General features: G+C 43.2%; 1 protein-coding gene and 1 long non-coding RNA gene across 2 annotated transcripts in view; one reads left to right on the top strand and one right to left on the bottom strand.

The window, feature by feature from the left end:
• LOC134932237 (uncharacterized) overlaps nt 1-300 on the top strand; it is a 34,214-nt gene extending 33,914 nt beyond the window's left edge. Inside the window, exon 3 of the long non-coding RNA XR_010179285.1 lies at nt 7-300. This is a non-coding gene — a long non-coding RNA (uncharacterized LOC134932237). The remainder of the gene's footprint in view (nt 1-6) is intronic.
• Nucleotides 1-18,775, bottom strand: part of HCN4 (hyperpolarization activated cyclic nucleotide gated potassium channel 4) — a 303,347-nt gene that overhangs the window by 35,948 nt on the left and 248,624 nt on the right. Inside the window, exons 4-6 of the mRNA XM_063926470.1 lie at nt 9,090-9,308; nt 5,603-5,749; nt 31-271 (exon numbers count right to left, since the gene is read on the bottom strand). Coding sequence (XP_063782540.1) covers nt 31-271; nt 5,603-5,749; nt 9,090-9,308 — 607 coding nt within the window. The remainder of the gene's footprint in view (nt 1-30; nt 272-5,602; nt 5,750-9,089; nt 9,309-18,775) is intronic.

Below are 18,775 nucleotides of genomic sequence, written 5' to 3'. Positions count from 1 at the left end.
CGACAGACATTTGAAGGAAAAATGAATTACCTCCAAAGTAGGATCCATCAGCGAGTTTGGTTTCTTTGCTGCCCTTGCTCAAGATACTGACAACACCATGCTGTATGAAGAACATCTTCTTTCCAACTGTTCCTTCTCTGATGAGATAATCACCAGGTTGAAAGACTTCAAATCGTAGCTTTGTAAGCATTGATGTCACAAAGTTGGGGTCAGCATTGGCAAAAAGCGGCATAGAGGCTACCAGCTTGCGGCAGTTGAAATTGATGATCTCCTGCCGAAGGAAAATACCATGATGTTAGACAAGCTGAACCATTCATTAAAAGCATGAAACAGAGATCGATTGAACTATTTATTGTGAACTATTCATATATTTCTTAAAATACATTTTCTTTTGGTAGGTACTGTAGGTGCTAATCAGCTGTTATCAAACTACTTGCAGCACTGTTAAACAATTTTTTTTAACTTAAACATTTTTTTAAGTAAGAAAAATAAAATAAAAACAATGTAAATTTCAGAGTTATAAAAAAAAAAAAGCTTTCTCATGGACCAAGTTCATAACTTTCAGCTGTTCTGTACCAATAAAAAAGAGGCTTGCTTGCTCAAGTAGATTAGAGAAAACTCAAAGAAGGTCTTACGGAACGACCAGTCGAAATTTAAAATAGTTGGTTAATCATCTTAAAAATGTGCTGCTTCCTGCTGCTTTTAAGCCCAAAATTTAAACGGGCATTGGTTTTAATACCACAAAATTCAAAGTTTTGCTATTAAAGCATTGCTGTTTTATAATGTGAACTTAAACACTCTGGGAAGAGGCAGCTTTTACAAGTCAGCGACTTGCACAGAGACACTCTGAACCAAATGGTCTACCACAGCATTTTGCAGTGCCATGCAATACCCTCTGGTCAAGGGTCCAAACTATAGCAAGATAATGACCGAAAACATTCTTCCACAATATGGGGCTAAGTCAGACCTCATCGTAGCCGTGCAAAGTTTTGCACGGCTACGATCAGCCACCCTGACATGCGGGGGGACGCCCTTCATAGGGCTAGTCCACACCGCATGTCTGGCCCTCCCCCTGCCGCACGGGGGCGATAGCGTTGCACGGCGGCGATGCTATTGCACCTGGCAAATAAGTCCCTACCTGCGCAGCATTGCTGCACTGGTAGGCGACTTTTTGCCACATCCAAGGTCGCAGCTGCTGCGTGTGACGTCACGCAGCCACTGCGGCCCGCCCCCCGCACGGTCCGGGCATGCCTGCGTTGCCTGGACCGCGCCCCCAAAACAGAGGCCGGACGCCGACGGCCTGCCCCCTCCCGCCCAGTGAACACCTCTGCCTGTCAATCAGGCAGAGATGATCGCTGGGCTGAGATGCCTATCGCATCTCTGCATGTACATGCGCACTGCGGCGCATGCGCAGTTCAGACCTGATCACCTGCTGTGTGAAAACGCACAGCAGCAATCAGGTCTAAATTAGCCCCTATATCATAACAACCTTCCCCTCTCTGACCACCACCTGCTCTCCTTTAACCTATCTCTCTCGACTTCCCCATCTCTACCTCCTAAGGCGACCATCACTAAGCGTAACATTGAAGCTATTGACACCACATTCCTTTCCTCCCTGTTTGACTCACTTCTCTCTCCTATTCTCTCTCATGCCCTGAACAAGCCACTTCCACTTACAATGCTTCCCTTACTTCTGCTCTTGACTCTGTTGCTCCACCAACCACTATTCACCCTCGCAAATTAACACCTCAACCCTGGCACACCAAATGCACCAGATATCTGCAAAAATGCTCACGTACTGCTGAGCGACACTGGAGGAAATCACGCTCTAAGGCAGACTTCCTCCATTTCAAACTTATGCTCTCATCCTTCAGTGCTGCCCTTTCTCTTGCTAAACAGTCATACTTCAAGAACCTCATCTCCTCCCAGTCTTCCAACCCCCGGCGCCTCTTTGCCACTCTCAACTCACTCCTCTGCCCACCTCCACCTCGTCTCCCTTCCTCACTCTCTGCTCTTGACTTTGCCACTTACTTCACATCCAAAATTGACTCCATACGTCAGGACATCACATCACACCAGATCATCAGTAACCAGCCTTCTCCCATCCCTTACCAACCCTCCCCATCCCTCGCACCAACTCTGTCATCTTTCTCCCATGCATCTGTAGAGGAAGTCATGGCCCTCATTCGTTCCTGTCCCCTCACCACCTCCCCACTTGACCCTATCCCCTCCCGCCTCCTCTGCTACCTCTCTTCTTCTGCTTGTTCCCATCTTTCCCACCTTCTCAATCTCTCCCTCTCATCACGCACTGTCCCCTCTGCCTTCAAGCACGTACTCATCTCTCCTATTCTTAAAAAACCTACCCTTGATCCAAACACACTCTCCAACTACCGACCCATCTCTCTCCTCCCTTTTGCCTCCAAACTCCTTGAGCGTATTGTCTACAACCGCCTTACTTCCTTTCTTTCATCACACTCACTGCTTGACCCATTCCAGTCTGGCTTCCGTCCTCTCCACTCCACTGAAACTGCCCTTACAAAAGTATGCAATGACCTCCATGCTGCTAAATCTAAGGGACACTACTCTCTACTTATTCTACTTGATCTCTCTGCTGCTTTTGACACTGTGGACCATCCTCTCCTACTGCAAATCCTTCACTCCATTGGTCTGCGTGACACTGCCCTCTCTTGGTTGTCGTCCTACCTTTCTGACCGTTCATTCTCTGTCTCCTCTCATGACTCCACCTCCCCCTCACTTCCACTAACTGTAGGGGTACCCCAAGGTTCTGTCCTTGGTCCTCTTCTCTTCTCTCTCTATACGTCCTCACTAGGTAAGCTCATTAGTTCTTTTGGTTTCCAATATCATCTCTATGCTGATGACACTCAAATCTATATTTCCTCTCCAGACCTCTCCCCTACTCTCCTCACTCGTATCTCCAACTGTCTCTCTGCTATCTCTTCCTGGATGTCCCAGCGCTTTTTTAAACTTATCATGTCTAAGACCGAGCTGATTATCTTCCCTCCCTCCCGCATAAACTCACCTCCTACAATCTCATTATCTATTGATGGCACTACTATCTCCTCTACCCCCCAAGTGCGCTGTCTTGGAGTAATCCTTGACTTCTCCCTCTCCTTCAAACCACACATTCAGCACCTCTCACAAACCTGCCGTTTTCATCTAAAAAATATTTCCAGGATCAGACCCTTTCTGACCCAGGATGCTACTAAGACTCTTATCCACTCACTGGTCATCTCCAGACTGGACTGCTGTAATCTCCTCCTGACTGGCATTCCTGACAAATACCTCTCTCCACTCCAATCTATCCTCAATGCTGCTGCCCGGCTCATTTTCCTCACCAAACGCACTACGTCCACCTCTCCTCTCTTACTAGACCTTCACTGGCTCCCCTTCCCTTTCAGAATCCATTTCAAGCTTCTCACACTTGCTTACAAAGCCCTCACCCACTCCTCTCCCATTTACATCTCTGATCTTATCTCGCTTTACACTCCCACCCGTCCTCTTCGCTCTGCTAATGCTCGCCGACTCTCCTGCCTACGGATTACTTCCTCCCACTCCTACCTCCAAGATTTTTCACGTGCTGCACCACTTCTTTGGAATTCCTTTCCTCTCCCCCTCAGACTCTCCACCTCTCTACAAAACTTCAAACGGGCTCTCAAGACCCACTTCTTCACCAAACCCAGCCAAATCTTATCCTAAACCTCTGTTCCACGCTCTCTATGTACCCCATCTGTCTCACCCCTGTCTGTCTACCCCTCCCCTTTAGAATGTAAGCTCTCACGAGCAGGGCCCTCTTCCCTCATGTGCTTATCCTTTCTTACTTTAATAATCTTCAACTGCACCAATTCCATCAGTCTTCTGCCACCTGATACTTATTCCAGTGTCATCTGCTGATGTAACTATGTTTATTTACCCTGTACTTGTCCTATATTGTCGTCAACTGTAAGTTGCTGTTTTCCTGTTTGATTATTTGTTTATGTACTCTGTAATTGGGCGCTGCGGAACCCTTGTGGCGCCATATAAATAAAGGATAATAATAATAATAATAATAATAATAATATGGTAGTTGAAACTTTGGAATGGCCAGAACAGACTCCAGAATTAAACCCAGTGGCACATCTATAATGGATACAGTGTGTGCGGTGCACACAGGCCCCTGTGTCCAGGGGTCCACACCACACACCCTGCACCCATTTCTTGAATACTTACCCATCCGTAGTCCCGCAGTGGAAGCCATTTTCCCAGTATTTTGTGCATGCGCAGTAGGAAAATCACTGGGAAAATGGCCACTAAGCCATTTCCCCAGAGACCTTTGCATGTGCACTAGACTCTGGTACAGCGCTAGGGTTTCCACATAGTGCTTAGAGTCTTCTCTGTCGACCGAATTAGGGTCGACCTAATGATCCATGGGGGTAATTCAGACCTGATCGCTGCTGGGCGTTTTCGCACAGCGGTGATCAGACCCAAACTGCACAGGCGTGTCGCACGGCTGCAAAGCGGATTGCCGGTCATTGATGGATTTGTGCGAAGGATCCATTCACATGGGCGATCGCAAGGAGATTGACAGGAAGGGGGTGTTTGTGGGTGTCAAGTGACCGTTTTCAGGGAGTGTCTGAAAAAACGCAGGTGTGTCCAAGCGTTTGCAGGGAGGTTATCTGACATCAATTCCGGTCCTGAACAGGCTGATGTGATCGCAGTGGCTGAGTAAGTCCTGGGCTGCGCAAAGACTGCACAAAATCAGTTTGTGCAGCTCTGCTACATATACAATCGCACACTTGCACAGCTAAAATACACTCCTCCTGTAAGCGGCGACTATCCGATCGCAGCGATCAGGTTTAAATTACCCCCCATGCCCGTACTTATCTTTCTCTGTATTTACTGACAACATCATAGGATTGGGTGTGGTATGTTAGATAGAATAGACTTAGGTCGATAGTGTCTAGGTCGACAGTAAGTAGGTCATCATGGTTTCTAGGTCGACAGGGACTCTAGGTCAACATGTACTAGGCTGACATGAAAAAAGGTCGACATGAGTTTTTTACATTTTTTTTGGTGTTGTTTTCTTTGTAGAGTGACGGGGAACCCCAATTAGTGCACAGTGTCCCCTCGCATGGCTCGGTTACCGTTCCCAATTGTAGTCCACGTGGATCGTAAAGTATGAAAAAGTTCAAAAAAATTTGAAAAACTCATGTCGCCCTTTTGTCACGTCGACCTGGAAACCATGTCGACCTACTTGCTGTCGACCAATAGTAGTCGACCTAGAAACTGTCAACCTAAGGACCGAATCCCATAGGATTATCTCTCTCTTCTTATATGCTGACATACATAATATTCACAAACTCTGTACAGAAAATGAATGTAATTTAAATGAGCTATCCTTCCTTTCTTCATCTTGCTTCTTGCCTCCCACTCAATTCAATCACATACAATATTTTGGATAGCCCTCCTCCCTCCCCCAGTGTTTTACATTGTTGTACTAACTACTAACTTGACATAGCTCTCTGCCACTTGTTATGTTATGACATTACACCAATGATTGAAGATATGCTGAACAGTAATGGTGTGAAAAATATTATGGTCTCACCTCCCTCAGAGGCTCACTCAACTCCCCAAGAATACTCTCTTCATCAAACATCTTTCCTTGGTAGCGATGTTCATAATAATCATGAATCCGTTGACGCATATCAGCCGGGAGCTTGTGAAAGGACATATACTGTTCCACCTGCTTGTACTAAATATAATTGGGAAAAGGGATATAAGTTACTACATTTGATTCTACTCTGAAAACAGAACTAAGAATCGATCAATGAGATTTCCAAGTATGCAAAGATATATGCACAGCATGCATTCTACATTCCAATTAGTTGCTTATATTTATTTTAGGTAGTTGCTGATGAAAGCAAGATCAGAGAATGCCAATTTGGAAATGTGTTAATTTGAAGCTTTGATACTTGGAGAAGGTTTCACTGACGTTATCTGTTCAATGTCATTATAAGATGAATCTACTTTGTGAAGGAAATTGAACAACCCTGTTATAACATAGGTGTATGCAGAGCAGTAATTGACAGATGCTCACTTAACTGAATGGCAGGCTCTGGATCTATCCATATGCCCAGGAAGTCACTCATCCATATGCCCAGGAAGTCACTCATTTTCCCATCATGATCTCTTTAGTACTATAACGTCGTTATTTTGGGTAAAATTTTGCATTTGGATTGGCAGGAAATGTACTGAATAAGTGACTGTGATATGCAGATGAGGCACAGATTCAGCCTCCACGCCACTCCATTAGTGTCAGAGTACAGTATACATAATTGTGGTCTACCAGTAGGTCATCTACTGTATGAAATGTCAGAAAAGTGACCCATACACCTTCCCTAATTCATGGAGGTGAGAAACAAAGTACAACAAAAGAGTGATGATCAGCAAAGGATCCTTCCTGGGAGGAGGAGGATAGCTGCTTCTGGTCATGCTGCTTGCTCCCTTAGCCTGGTTCCCACCGCTGGCCGGATCCCAGCACCAGCATAATGTAGCTAACAGGAACCAGCGCATGTGCACCAGCAGCGGTAGGACTGCCATGGGCAAAACCCCAGCTTCTATGGACTGCATCAGCTGCAGTCCATAGTAGCTGGTTAGGTCTGCCCGAAAAGCAGGGAGTGGCTTACCCCAGCAGGCCAGCTTTCTACTAATCGCAGCCTGGTCTGGTCATCCCAGTGGGAGAAAACACCTCCCAATGGGATTGCCTGTCCTGCGGGTGACTGACAGGTAGGACTTCCAATAGGAAGTCACTACCAGTCACAGTGTAGACAGTGCAGTCACAGGCTGCATCTGGCTTACTGACATGAGCTAAAGTGGCGGATTTTACAGGGGGGCTGCAGCCCTGCAGCCCATAGGTAAAATCAGCCACTGGATGATCAAAAGATCAAATGAGTAAAAATGACATCTACTGTATTAACTGCTTCCCTTGCAACTATGCAAACATTTGTGTATGCCTTACAAGGTGAACGTGGTTATCTCCCTCCTTCCAAACCCAAGAGCTCATGCTTTGTACATGTGTGCAAATGTTGTATAGTATAGAGGCAAAAAGAAGAACTTTGGAATTAAAATGCAAGCTCTGATGGTGAAACCTATTATTGCATCAGGCCTTCGGTAAAAAACACTTTTTAGATATTTGGAATTTCTATACGTAGAGGAAATAGTCAATTACTTTTTTTTATGTGTGACAGTGACAATCAAAATGATCATGGTAAAGTATTATTTGCATATGCTAGCCTATTAAATACAGCTAAAAATAATTACTTTCTAATATATGCCTTAAATAGAACCATTGACTCCAAAATTAATATCAAGTATACTTGGATACAGCAAAAATAAAAAATGTTTTCATTACAAAAATTAGATATAAAATACATTAGTGCTTAACAAGCTTTTATTACAATTGCTGGATTGCTATTAAATTATAGAATCATGTTACTGTTAGGGAAGAATAATAAGCTCTTGATTGCAATCAGAGTGTAATACTTTTTAGCAGTCTTTAGGTGGTAGTATGTGATTTATGAAGGCATACCAATACCAATATTGAAACCCTATTGTACTCCACTGATTATGAATTAATACATTGAGACCAATATGTATGTGTACAAGTGGGTGTGTTGAAAAAGTATCAGGTACTGTACACTAAAAACTGCCTCAACCAGTAGGTCATTACCCAAGCAGTGGGTTTAGATTCCAAGTGCATGTATCTTTTCACAATGGTAGATTAAATGTGGTAATGATGTCAGAAACATGCTCTATTAAAACGTCATTTTTCCCAGCATTCAAAATGGCGCCGTTGCAATCTAAAGGAAGATCACAGAAGGATGTACTGTAATTGTTAGATACAGTCATCATAGATGATGTAACTACCATACTAAAGGGAGGAATTATATTAGCTATAGCTGGATCCAACATTTTCTGAATATCCTTTAAAATTCAGATTGGTACATCTGGGCAGAAGTTTTCCAACTAATAAATAAAGTATTACATTTATCACTATTTTTATTTTAAGGAACTGTTTTGCATTGATTATTTTTATTCGATAAACATAACTGTATGTCATATATATACTATTACATAATGTTATGTTTTTGTTTTCTTAAATATTTAACTTATTAGCATTGAACTTTATAATGCTAAATATATGCAGGGAATTGATTGGATTACATTGTCTCAGATTAAGGGAGTAATTGAAGACTTCCCAAGAGTATCAGCTCTGGAACTAACTCTTATTTGGGCCAGGGCTTTGTGACTAACAATGAATGTGGGATATATTTTTCAATAGTTTTTAAGCAAACCAGTTGGCTTGGTTTTGATTAGCCTCTGATCACTGGCATGTCACACATATTCAGTTGTGACGCAATAGGGGGTATCAATGTAATCTGGGATGGTATTGAAGTGATGTTATTAAGGTATTAATGTAATTTGGCTGCTGCTGGAGACTACGTACGCAGAGTGGAACTAATGGAAATTATTAATATAATGTGGGAGCTGGCATAAAGTATGAATGTTGGTGGTCTTTATGTCATGATACAGCTGTGGGCGCATGCTTCAGATAGTAATGCTGACACAGCTCCTTCATGATGTGGACAGATTAGGAAGTGTGCTGGTGACAACACCAGTAGAGTCACCAGCGCTCTGCACAGAGTTCCTTCCCACATGCGACAATGATGGTGGGAGTTGCTGTGGGATAGTCCACCTCCGCTGTACTACTTAGCAGGTAGAGATTTGTGTTTAGTGAGTTGTGGGGGCTGGGCACATTTCACAAGAAGAGAGAGAGAGTGGTGGAGCATATGTAACAAGGGAAGAAGGCAGGGAGAGGCATAGATCACATGTGACCTCCTCTAAGGTTCTCCATTTGTCACATGTACCTGAAGTCTTCTCCTTCATTGTTACATATGATATGTGATAATTAATTTAAGTTTCACAAGAGGTAGGAAAGTGGGTGGAAGCATATGTGGCAAGGGGAGAGTGGATAAGGAATATGTGACAAGGACAGAGGTTGGGCATAATGTGACTCAGGATAACCCATTTACCTTTTCTTGATATTGGCGCCGTGATGAATCTAGCGATTGGATGAGTGCAGTAGCGTGGCCGATGAACATGGCATAGCAAGTGGCACCTACAATCATGCTGAGCATGGTAAGCCAGACATCCGACATGCTCACTGGTGCCTGCTGTCCATACCCGATGCACAGCATGTGGCTCATGGCTTTGAAAAGGGCATATGAATATTGCTTTCCCCAAGAGGCATTCTGCAACAAAAAGAAGATAAATATATTGTGTTTTTCCGCTGTAACATCACAAGCTAAACAGAACACAATCTGCTCATTGTCTGCAAAGCTTGCACAACATCAGCTAATTTAAGAAAAATGTTATTCATTACAATGCTTTTAACTTGCATTTATAGCAGATCACCTCAAGCATGATCAAACGTAGAAGTCATTTCAGTGCCCTTTAACAGCTGGAGCAAATGTCCCTAAAAACGCTCTGTGTCCTTTAGCAGGATGGGGCCAATCCACAAAGGGCCAGATTCAGAGGTGGATGCTAATGCATACGACTCGCAACGGTGCAAAAAAGCAAATTCTAGTTTCAGCATTTCCCTTGTGTAGTTGCATGCACCAACTCTGCAAACCCTGAAATGCCATCTTTCAATGCCCATGGGCAGTGCAACTCCGCAGAGGGTTCTGTACACTCCACCATCGGCGCACTATCGCATGCACTATCGACACTTGCTTCAGTCTATGCCATACACTGCATCTCTTTCAGTACCTTTAAACATGGCATCTGTGGCTGGGCATGTGTGAGCTGCGTTCACTGACATGCCATTACACTCCCAAAACAAGCCCATGAGAAGGCCTTTTTTGTGTTCACTTCAGGTCACCACCCAGAAACAAACACAGTTCTGAAGCCAGTCACTTCTAAGTTCTAACACAACAGCTGTCTCTGTGTACACTCAGGGGTATGCATGCACCATAGGGGGTTTCAGGACTTTGGGGGTAATTCAGACCTGATCGCTGCTGTGCGTTTTCGCACAGTGGGCGATCAGGTCTGTACTGTGCATGCGTATGCACCGCAATGCGCCGACGCGTCGGACAACTGCACCGGGCATTGGTGCATAGCGACGGGATGGTGCACAAAAAGTGATCGCACAGGCGATTGCAAGGTGACTGACAATAAGAGGCCATTTGTGGGTGGCAACTGACCATTTTAGAGGAGTGTCCGGGAAAACGCAGGGGAGACCAGGCGTTTGGAGGGAGGGTTTCTGACGTCAGCTCCGGCCCCGATAATTGCAGCAGCTGAGTAAATCCTGGGATGTGCAGGGACTGCACAAACTCATGTTTGTGCAGCTCTGCTACAAATGTGATCACACACACCATACCCTCCCCCTGTAGGCGGTGACAACCTGAACAAAGGGATGCAAAAACCACACCCTAGCGATCAGGTCTGAATTACGCTTGACCAGTACCAAATAATCGCTTGACTGTGCAAACATTGACATTGCGTCCAACTGTAAATCAGGCCCATAATCTGAACAGACTATGGGCCTAATTCAGACCTGATCGTAGCAGCAAATTTGTTAGTAGATGGGCAAAACCATGTGCACTGCAGGTGTGGCAGATATAACATTTGCATAGAGCGTTAGATTTGGGTGGGTTATATTGTTTCTGTGCTGGGTAAATACAGGCGGATTTATTTTTACAAAAGCAAAAATGACATATAGCCAATGATAAGGAGAATAAGAATTACAACCCTATTACACATCACATGTCATGTACAGTAAAGGCCCGTACTCACGGGCAGATCTAGGGAGAGATGTGTGCTGAGCGAACTCACTTCACCCAGCGGGGGAAGTGAGTGACCTGCTAGATTGGCCTGCATGCAGGCCAATCTAGCACCAGCGATAGCCCCGCGCATCGCTATCGCTGTGAGGGGTACACACGGAGTGATCGCTGCTTAAAATCTAAGCAATCTAGTCAGATTGCTTAGACTTTAAGCAACGATTGCTCCGTGAGTACCCCCCTTAATGGGTAAGTACTGTAGTACTGAACAATCAAAATGATCAGAATAGGTTACAGAAAAAATAAAATAAAACAACAACCAATATTAATACCATAAACTTAAATAAAAGTTCATACAATATTACTGTTTTTCATGGCCTGAAAAAAACAAAAACAAAAGTCAGTAAAAAAGATTAGTAGTTTGTAAAACAATTTGTTTTGGCTGATAAGAATGCTGGGAAGTCTACCTACAATGGGACCCAAAGGTGTGAATTGGGCTTTTTCCTTTTTATATTTTTTATTGTAGTCACAATAATGAAAGAATATATCAACAGATATCAGTGCAATACATCAATGCAATTTAATAATGAGAACCACCAACTCACAATTGGCCCAGGCAGGGACTAAGAACCCGGCATCATTTAGACGTATCTAGTTATACAGAAAACCTGTAGAGTTAGAAGTAGTGGCCAGTGCCCTTTCTAGGGGCGGGAAAACCATGCAATCACACGGGGTGCTCCAATCCCTGCTGCCACTGGCCACCAGAGTTGATAGATGTGGGCCAGCGCAGCTGCTGCTTAACAAGACCAGTAGCACAGACAGTCCTAACTTTGGGCCTGGACAGTGCTGTGCTCTTCCAGGTGGCTCAGACACAGCTGTGGCCATGGCCTATGGTGACGCATAGGCGGAAATCATAGAGGTCATACAGCCGTACACTGTCTTATCTGCACAGTGCTCTGCATCACTGAGGGCTCACTGAGGCTGCACTGTTGCCGGTGCGATACTGTCATGGTTGAGGGAGTCTGTGTGTGTGGAGTGTTCTGGAAAAAATAATAATAATAATTATTATATATATATATATATATATATAGATATATAGAACCCATGACCTGTCACACTGAAGGCAGATACCTTACTGATGGAGATATGTACTCCTGCATTGCAAGCCTGTAGATTCTAACTATATAAAGCAACTTATGTCAGCTCAAAACCATTGCAATTAGGCAGATTTATGTAGTGTGCAGCCACACATCCAATCCCCTGTAGCCACACACTACATAGATCTGATCAGTCACAATGCTGATTATTTCTCTGACAATTATATGTAACTTTATACAGCTAAAATAGATACATATGATATCCCGGCAGATGGGATGCCCACTGTCGCTATAACGACAGCGTCATCTTGTCTGCTGGAATCCCGGCGGCGAGGCAACGAGTCCCCTTGTGTGCTCGCTGCTCTTGCAACGCAATGGGCTCACTTCGCTTGCCACAGGTTCTATTCCCACTCGGTTGGTGGCATGGACCCAACAACTGAGTGGGAATAGCTGGTGGTGGTCGGGATTCTGGCTGTGAGTATATCACCGTCTGTCGGAATTCCGGTGTCGGTCTCCCGATAGCCAGTAAATTGATTGTATCCCAGCTAGAATTCTCATGCTTCCTATGCAGGAGCAAATAGCTCCATCAGTAAGGTGTCTGCTTCCAGTGTAATACGTTATGTGTTATAATTCTGGGTATGACACTTGCAAAATGTATGTCTGTAATAAAGAGGGTGTGACTTCCAGAGGCAGAACTCTGGGAGGCAACGGAGTAATCTGCCGCCGGGCTCCTGCTTTGAAGGGGGCACCTCCTGTTCTGTGTGTTCAGCGACATTAATCAATTAAGTTAATTGACAGCAGCCGTAGCCGACTTCCCCACTAATCACTGCACCTTACCAATCACACCCTCTTTATTATAGATACACTGGAAGCAGACACCTTACTGATGAAGCTATTAGCCCCTATAAAGGAAACATGAGAATTCTAACTATATGAAGTTATTTCTCTGACAATTACACGTAACTTCATATACTGTAGTTAGAATTCTCATACTTCCTATGGAACAGCAGATACCTCCATCAGTAAGGTGCATGCTTCCAGTGTAATAGGTTGTGGGTCCTAATCCTGGATATGACACTTGCAAATTAATTGTCAGAGAAATAATCAGCATTGTGAGTGACTGAGCAGATCTATGTAGTGTGTGGTTGGACCATTACATAGATCTGCCTAGTTGCAACGGTTTTGTAGTAGCTTCATATAGTTAGAATTAGAAATGAGCGGGTTCGGTTTTACTCTGTGTTACTCGGATCTCAAAACGGCATCTTATTGGGTCACGGATGATATATAGGGGGGGGGGGGGGGGGCACCAATATTTTTCTTGCCTCCGGGAAATTGGGATAAACTTATGCCACTGGTGACTTCTAAGGTGCAGGGACTAGGAAGAGATAGCAGATGTTATCAATTAACTAAATTGAATGGTGTTGCCACTATAGCAGCAAATACCTAAATAGAGATTAGTAAATACCTAGAGAGGTCAGCACACCCGGAACGGCACACAGTAGAGGAGAGGTGCCTCCTTCAGAGCAGGAGCCCAGTGGGAGCTGACTCAATGACTCCCGCAGTTCCGCCTCTGTAGCTAAAATACTCTGTGATGTAACATCTTAAATGCCTGAAGATGTTTTATTTCATTACAAATAAAATCAGACAATAATTTATTATTTATGTATTAACCTACATGATTTTATTACATGCTAGAAGCACCTTTAGCTGCAATTAAACTTGTTAGACTATTTTTGGTTAGCCTTTCTCTATCAGCTTTATACATCTAGACAATGCCATTTTCACCCATCCATCTTTGATATAATGCTCAAGTTTATTCTGCTTGGATGGGGCCCATTGGTGAATTTTCAAATCATTCCACAAATTTGGGATGAAATTAAGGTCTGGCTTTAACTGGGCCACTCCAGGATATATATTTTTTTCTGTATATAAGTAAAATTGGACTATAAGGTATTATTCATTGTCTTGCAAGAATATAAATCATATTTCCAGCCATATGTTTCTTGCGGACTGCAGCAAGTTTTCTTCTAGGTTTTGTCCTTAGGTTGCAAATTATTTTCTTCTCTGCAGGGCAGCATCCCAGTTCCTGTATTCATAGGGTTGGGACTGTCATAAAGTTTTGTCTGACCACAGAATCTCCCTGCACTTGGTATTTCATGTGACTTCTATAATTCTATCAGAACAGCCATTGTCCTCTTGGTAGTTTTCCTAATATTTCCATTTATCTACACAGTGCTAGCGGTATAGTAAAAGTTTGAAACTCTTCTTATATCTCTCCCAATTACACTTTTTCAAATTTCACTTTTTTCTATGTTCTTTGAGCTTTATGATGCTGTTATTTGGAGATGCACTAACTTCTCACATACAAGTGGAACATCTCACATACAAGTGTATTTATTTTTAAATCAATTGAAACACTTGGGTTGAGGTCGACTCCAATCATTTATATGACCTCTGAAGAGAACTGATTGCTGCACGGTTTATTTAGATGTATCATAGCAATGTGTATACTTATGCAATCAATGTAATACTTATGCAATCAACCATTGTCTGCTTTTATTTGTAGTTAAAAGAAAGCTTAATTACAATTACAGAATATTTTGTGTTGATCACTGGTAAGAATTTCCAAACAAATCCATTTTGCTTCCATGAAGTAGTTACAGAAAATCTGAGAAATGCTAAAGGGGGTGATGACTTATAGCTGCTACATTACTATGGATGGACATATTACGTGCACATTACTTTGCATCACTAATATTGTACATCACCTGAAGCAGTGGAAAAGTCAGAGGGGTACAGTATTCTCCCAGAAAAATTTCCAGATGGATGGCATTAATAAGTAGCTGGGTTGAGGCAGTGTAATCCGGCTGGACGTAGATATAATTTTGAAAGACTCTTGCAGATATTGTCAACATTCTGGCTGGACAAAGATATAATTGTGTCCAGCAACGTACACCTCGACACAGGTTATATCTGCACTCTTCACCCAGTAGTGCAAGCAGTGAAGGTTTCTGAGTACCTAGAGCCCGTGCACCCCAAAAGGCAAGGACGCTTCTCTTTGCACTCTGGGTTTCTGAACCCCCTCCCTCTATGGGCTGCTTCACGGAAGCTTTCCAATGTGTTCAGGGTAGCCAGACGGGCTGTGTTTAGCCAACACCACTCAGGAGACCGTCGCCGGATCACCGACAGCCGACATTCTGAAGGTGAGGATCAAGGTTCTGAGTAAGGGCCCGGGGGAGCATTAGGGTTAGGCACCTCTGGGGGGTGTTAGGTTTAGGCAATAGGGGGGAGGTTTAGCCCTAGTTGCCACCCCCCATGGGTTAGGTTAGGGGAAGGGGTCAAAATATTATTATTATTATTTATTACCAGTTATTTATATAGCGCACACATATTCTGCAGCGCTTTACAGAGAATATTTGCCCATTCACATCAGTCCCTGCCCCAGTGGAGCTTACAATCTATATTCCCTATCACATGTACACACACACACATTCACACTAGGGTTAATATTGTTGGTACCCAATTAACCGGAAACTGGAGTAGCCAGATGAAACCCACGCAAGTATGGGGAGAATATACAAACTCCACACAGTTAGGGCCATGGTGGGAATTGAACCCAGGACCTCAGTGCTGTGAGGCAGTAATGCTAACCATTACGCCATCCGTACTGCCCGTACTGAAATGCTTCCCCCTCCGATGTTGGGATGTTCAGTGTCAGGATACTGCGGTCGGTCATGTATCACATGTATTCCAGCCCAACGTGCATGTGTGTTTGTGTGTGTGTATATATATATATATATATATATATATATATCAATGTACCAATTCCATTCAGCGGCACTCAGAGACTGATAACGGCGTCAGGCTTTGAAAAACATCTTGTGCTTTAATAAATCAAAACGAACTGCATACCAACGTTTCGGGGCACAACCGCCCCTTTGTCAAGGTGAGCAAAAACAGAATATAATAAATCTTTTTAAAAAATATTTTTTTAAACAAATTTAGTAAATGTGTAGCTTTATGTATAAATGTGTTTTTTTCTTCCCCCCCCCTCTAGTTGTATGTATGTATTATGTAAACAACGGGACAGATCATTATATACATATGGCATGTAATCACTATAAGTAGGGTATTAAGTAATAGCATGCATATAGGCATTATTTAAGAGGAGGCTCGGAAATCACTATATAATATAGTATGGCTGCTCGGGCTATTTAGATGGGTAACACCTGTAGCTGAGTATGTGTATTGACTTGTCCCTTTGTATTCATTAAGCTATGTAGTTAATCATGTGCCAAGAGAGCAAATAAATGTCTAGCTGTTACGTCGGAAGGGCACCGCCCTCTGACGAAGTCTGTGACGAAACGCGTTAGGGCGGAGCTGTTCTGACGTCATCCCCCTCCAGCTATCTCTGTCCCGAAGCAAGTGGTCCAGTAATCCGACCCTCGGTCACCGCTGTTGGTGGCCAGACGCGGGAGGTAGGAGTCCAGGGAGCCACGAGACGAGGTTCGAGTAATTGCCGGGAGGAATACTGATTGTATCATGTAGTAACCAGCCCACACTGGTTTATATGCGGTACGAGTCTTGATGTCTCAAGGTGCTGTTTATGTCTGAGAGTTTTATTTGATTAAAACGGTTTTACACTATGAAGCGCCCCCTCTTCATATCTTTCTGCTAGATCCATCCACCCGAGGAGTTCCGGGGACATAGAACGAGGGGAGCCGCAGTCCAGGAAATTTAAAGTGGCCTTTTAGTGATCAGTGTATCAGGTGTAATACTGTATACATATTGTGGCCACAAATGTGGATTTAATTCATTTATCAAATATAAGTGAATGTGCGCAGAGTCCACATCTTTCCTTTGAATGTATATATATATATATATATATATAATATAAAGTGTGTAAAGATAGATACTATTTTTATTTTGCTTTGTCCTTGGAAACCCCACTTTGATTATCCTGTATTTGTCCCTGTCTCCATCTACCCTCTCTGCATTGTTCCCGCCATCCAAACCATGTCCTGCCTCTTATAGACAGGTGAGGGATCTCTATTCCTGTTCCTATGCCTACAGCGCTACTCTGATTTGGGCTATCAGATCCCTGGAGCGGGATAGTACCAGCATGGCATGTAAAAAAAAGCCAGACGGAGGGCCCGCAAATTTGTTCTAGAGGAGAACAATGGGGTCTTTGTAATAGGGTGGAATTTCCATAAACTGGCGCAATCTTAGCTACTAGTAAGCCTGTAGTTCTAATGCAACAATAATTAAAAAAGCTTTTTGACTAATTATAGCTTGATATCTACAGGCTTAATCGCAGTGATTGCACCCTATTACATATACTCCTGAATCTCTCATAAAGGGGATTATAATAATAAGGGGACTTTGTGATTGGGCTATTGTTGTGGTAGTATAATACTATGGGACTTTTGCAACTGTAAAATATTGTGACCATTGTAAGTGTACGTACTGTAACATAGATATAAAAAGTATAATAAAAGTTAAAATAAATTGATAACACAGAAAGCATTGTTACGGGTCCGGTATGTAATACCAGCGGTCGGGATTCTGATCATAGTTAAACATGTGGAAGATTGGGGTGATAAGAATGTTCTTTTCTTTGTCTAGACCAGTGGTTTCCAAACTTTTTTGAATCATGGCGCCCCAGAGTAAAATATTTTTTTCACGGCACCCCTAGGCCAAAAGCTTCTTATTGAGAATTTGAGAAAACAATAAGTAACTTTATGTATCATCCTTAGTTTCTTTAGTGTGGTGTGGGACAATATTTGCTTCTGTTTGTCCTCATATTTTATAATTGGCAGCCACAAGCACTGGTTTTGTCTATTACTTTGACCAGAAATAGCTTGAATTGGTCCTGGACCACCAATCCAAGGCACCCCTGCTAATGTCCTGAGGCACCCCAGGGTGCCTAGGCACACAGTTTGGGAAATACTGGTCTAGACCATAAGTGATTAAACCTTTTTTTGCCTTTGCAGTTATCCTTATCACCTCAGTCTTTCCTTAGCAATGTTAAACTGTGATGGGTAACAAAAAAAAAAGTCTCCACATCTTTCAGTAAAAACAACTGCAGGAACTATAGACTATTTTTAATTGGGCCAGATCAGTTGTAGCCACAAATACATTTTGTAAGTCCATTTGTATAAACTGGATATACTGGGGTTTTTTTTTGTCTGAAAACCTTGTAAGAATATTGGTGATGGAATCTATAAAGGCAAATTGTCTACAACTTACACATGCAATAGGCTGCGAGAACATGCAAACTCACACTCGCATCCTGATGTTTTCCCATGGAAATCATACAACTCACCGGATGTAATAGGGTGCGAGTTGTAAACTTACACAGAAATAATAAAAAAAATGTGCAATTATATCCAAATTCTTAGCTTTCTTAAATCGCAACTTAAAACTACTATTTTGAGACCGCCCACCTCCTTTGAACGTATGTGTCTGTTTTCAATTGGCAGTAAGGGGAATATTTCGACAATTTATAACTCTATTTTAGCTCCAGAACCTCCTCCTCGTGAACCCCATGAATTAGCCTGGGAATCAGACCTCTCTCATCCTTTAGAAGACGATCAATGGGACGAAATTAGACTGCGCACTGCTAGGGCTTCCCTTAGCGTGGCACTTAAGGAGACATGTTATAAAGTTTATACCCGATGGTATTTAGTTCCCTCCAGACTCCACTCCATTTTCCCCACGACCTCGAATCAATGCTGGAGACTTTGTGGAGAGGAGGGCACCTTTTTCCACATATGGTGGACCTGTCCCTCTATTCTCCCCTTCTGGGATGCAGTTGGTGTGCTCATAACTCAGTCTTGCGGG

This window comes from Pseudophryne corroboree, chromosome 6 (assembly GCF_028390025.1).
Source record: "Pseudophryne corroboree isolate aPseCor3 chromosome 6, aPseCor3.hap2, whole genome shotgun sequence".
Taxonomy (NCBI): domain Eukaryota; kingdom Metazoa; phylum Chordata; class Amphibia; order Anura; family Myobatrachidae; genus Pseudophryne; species Pseudophryne corroboree.
Note: the sequence above shows the minus strand (reverse complement) of the source record. Positions and strands in the feature narration are given on the sequence as shown.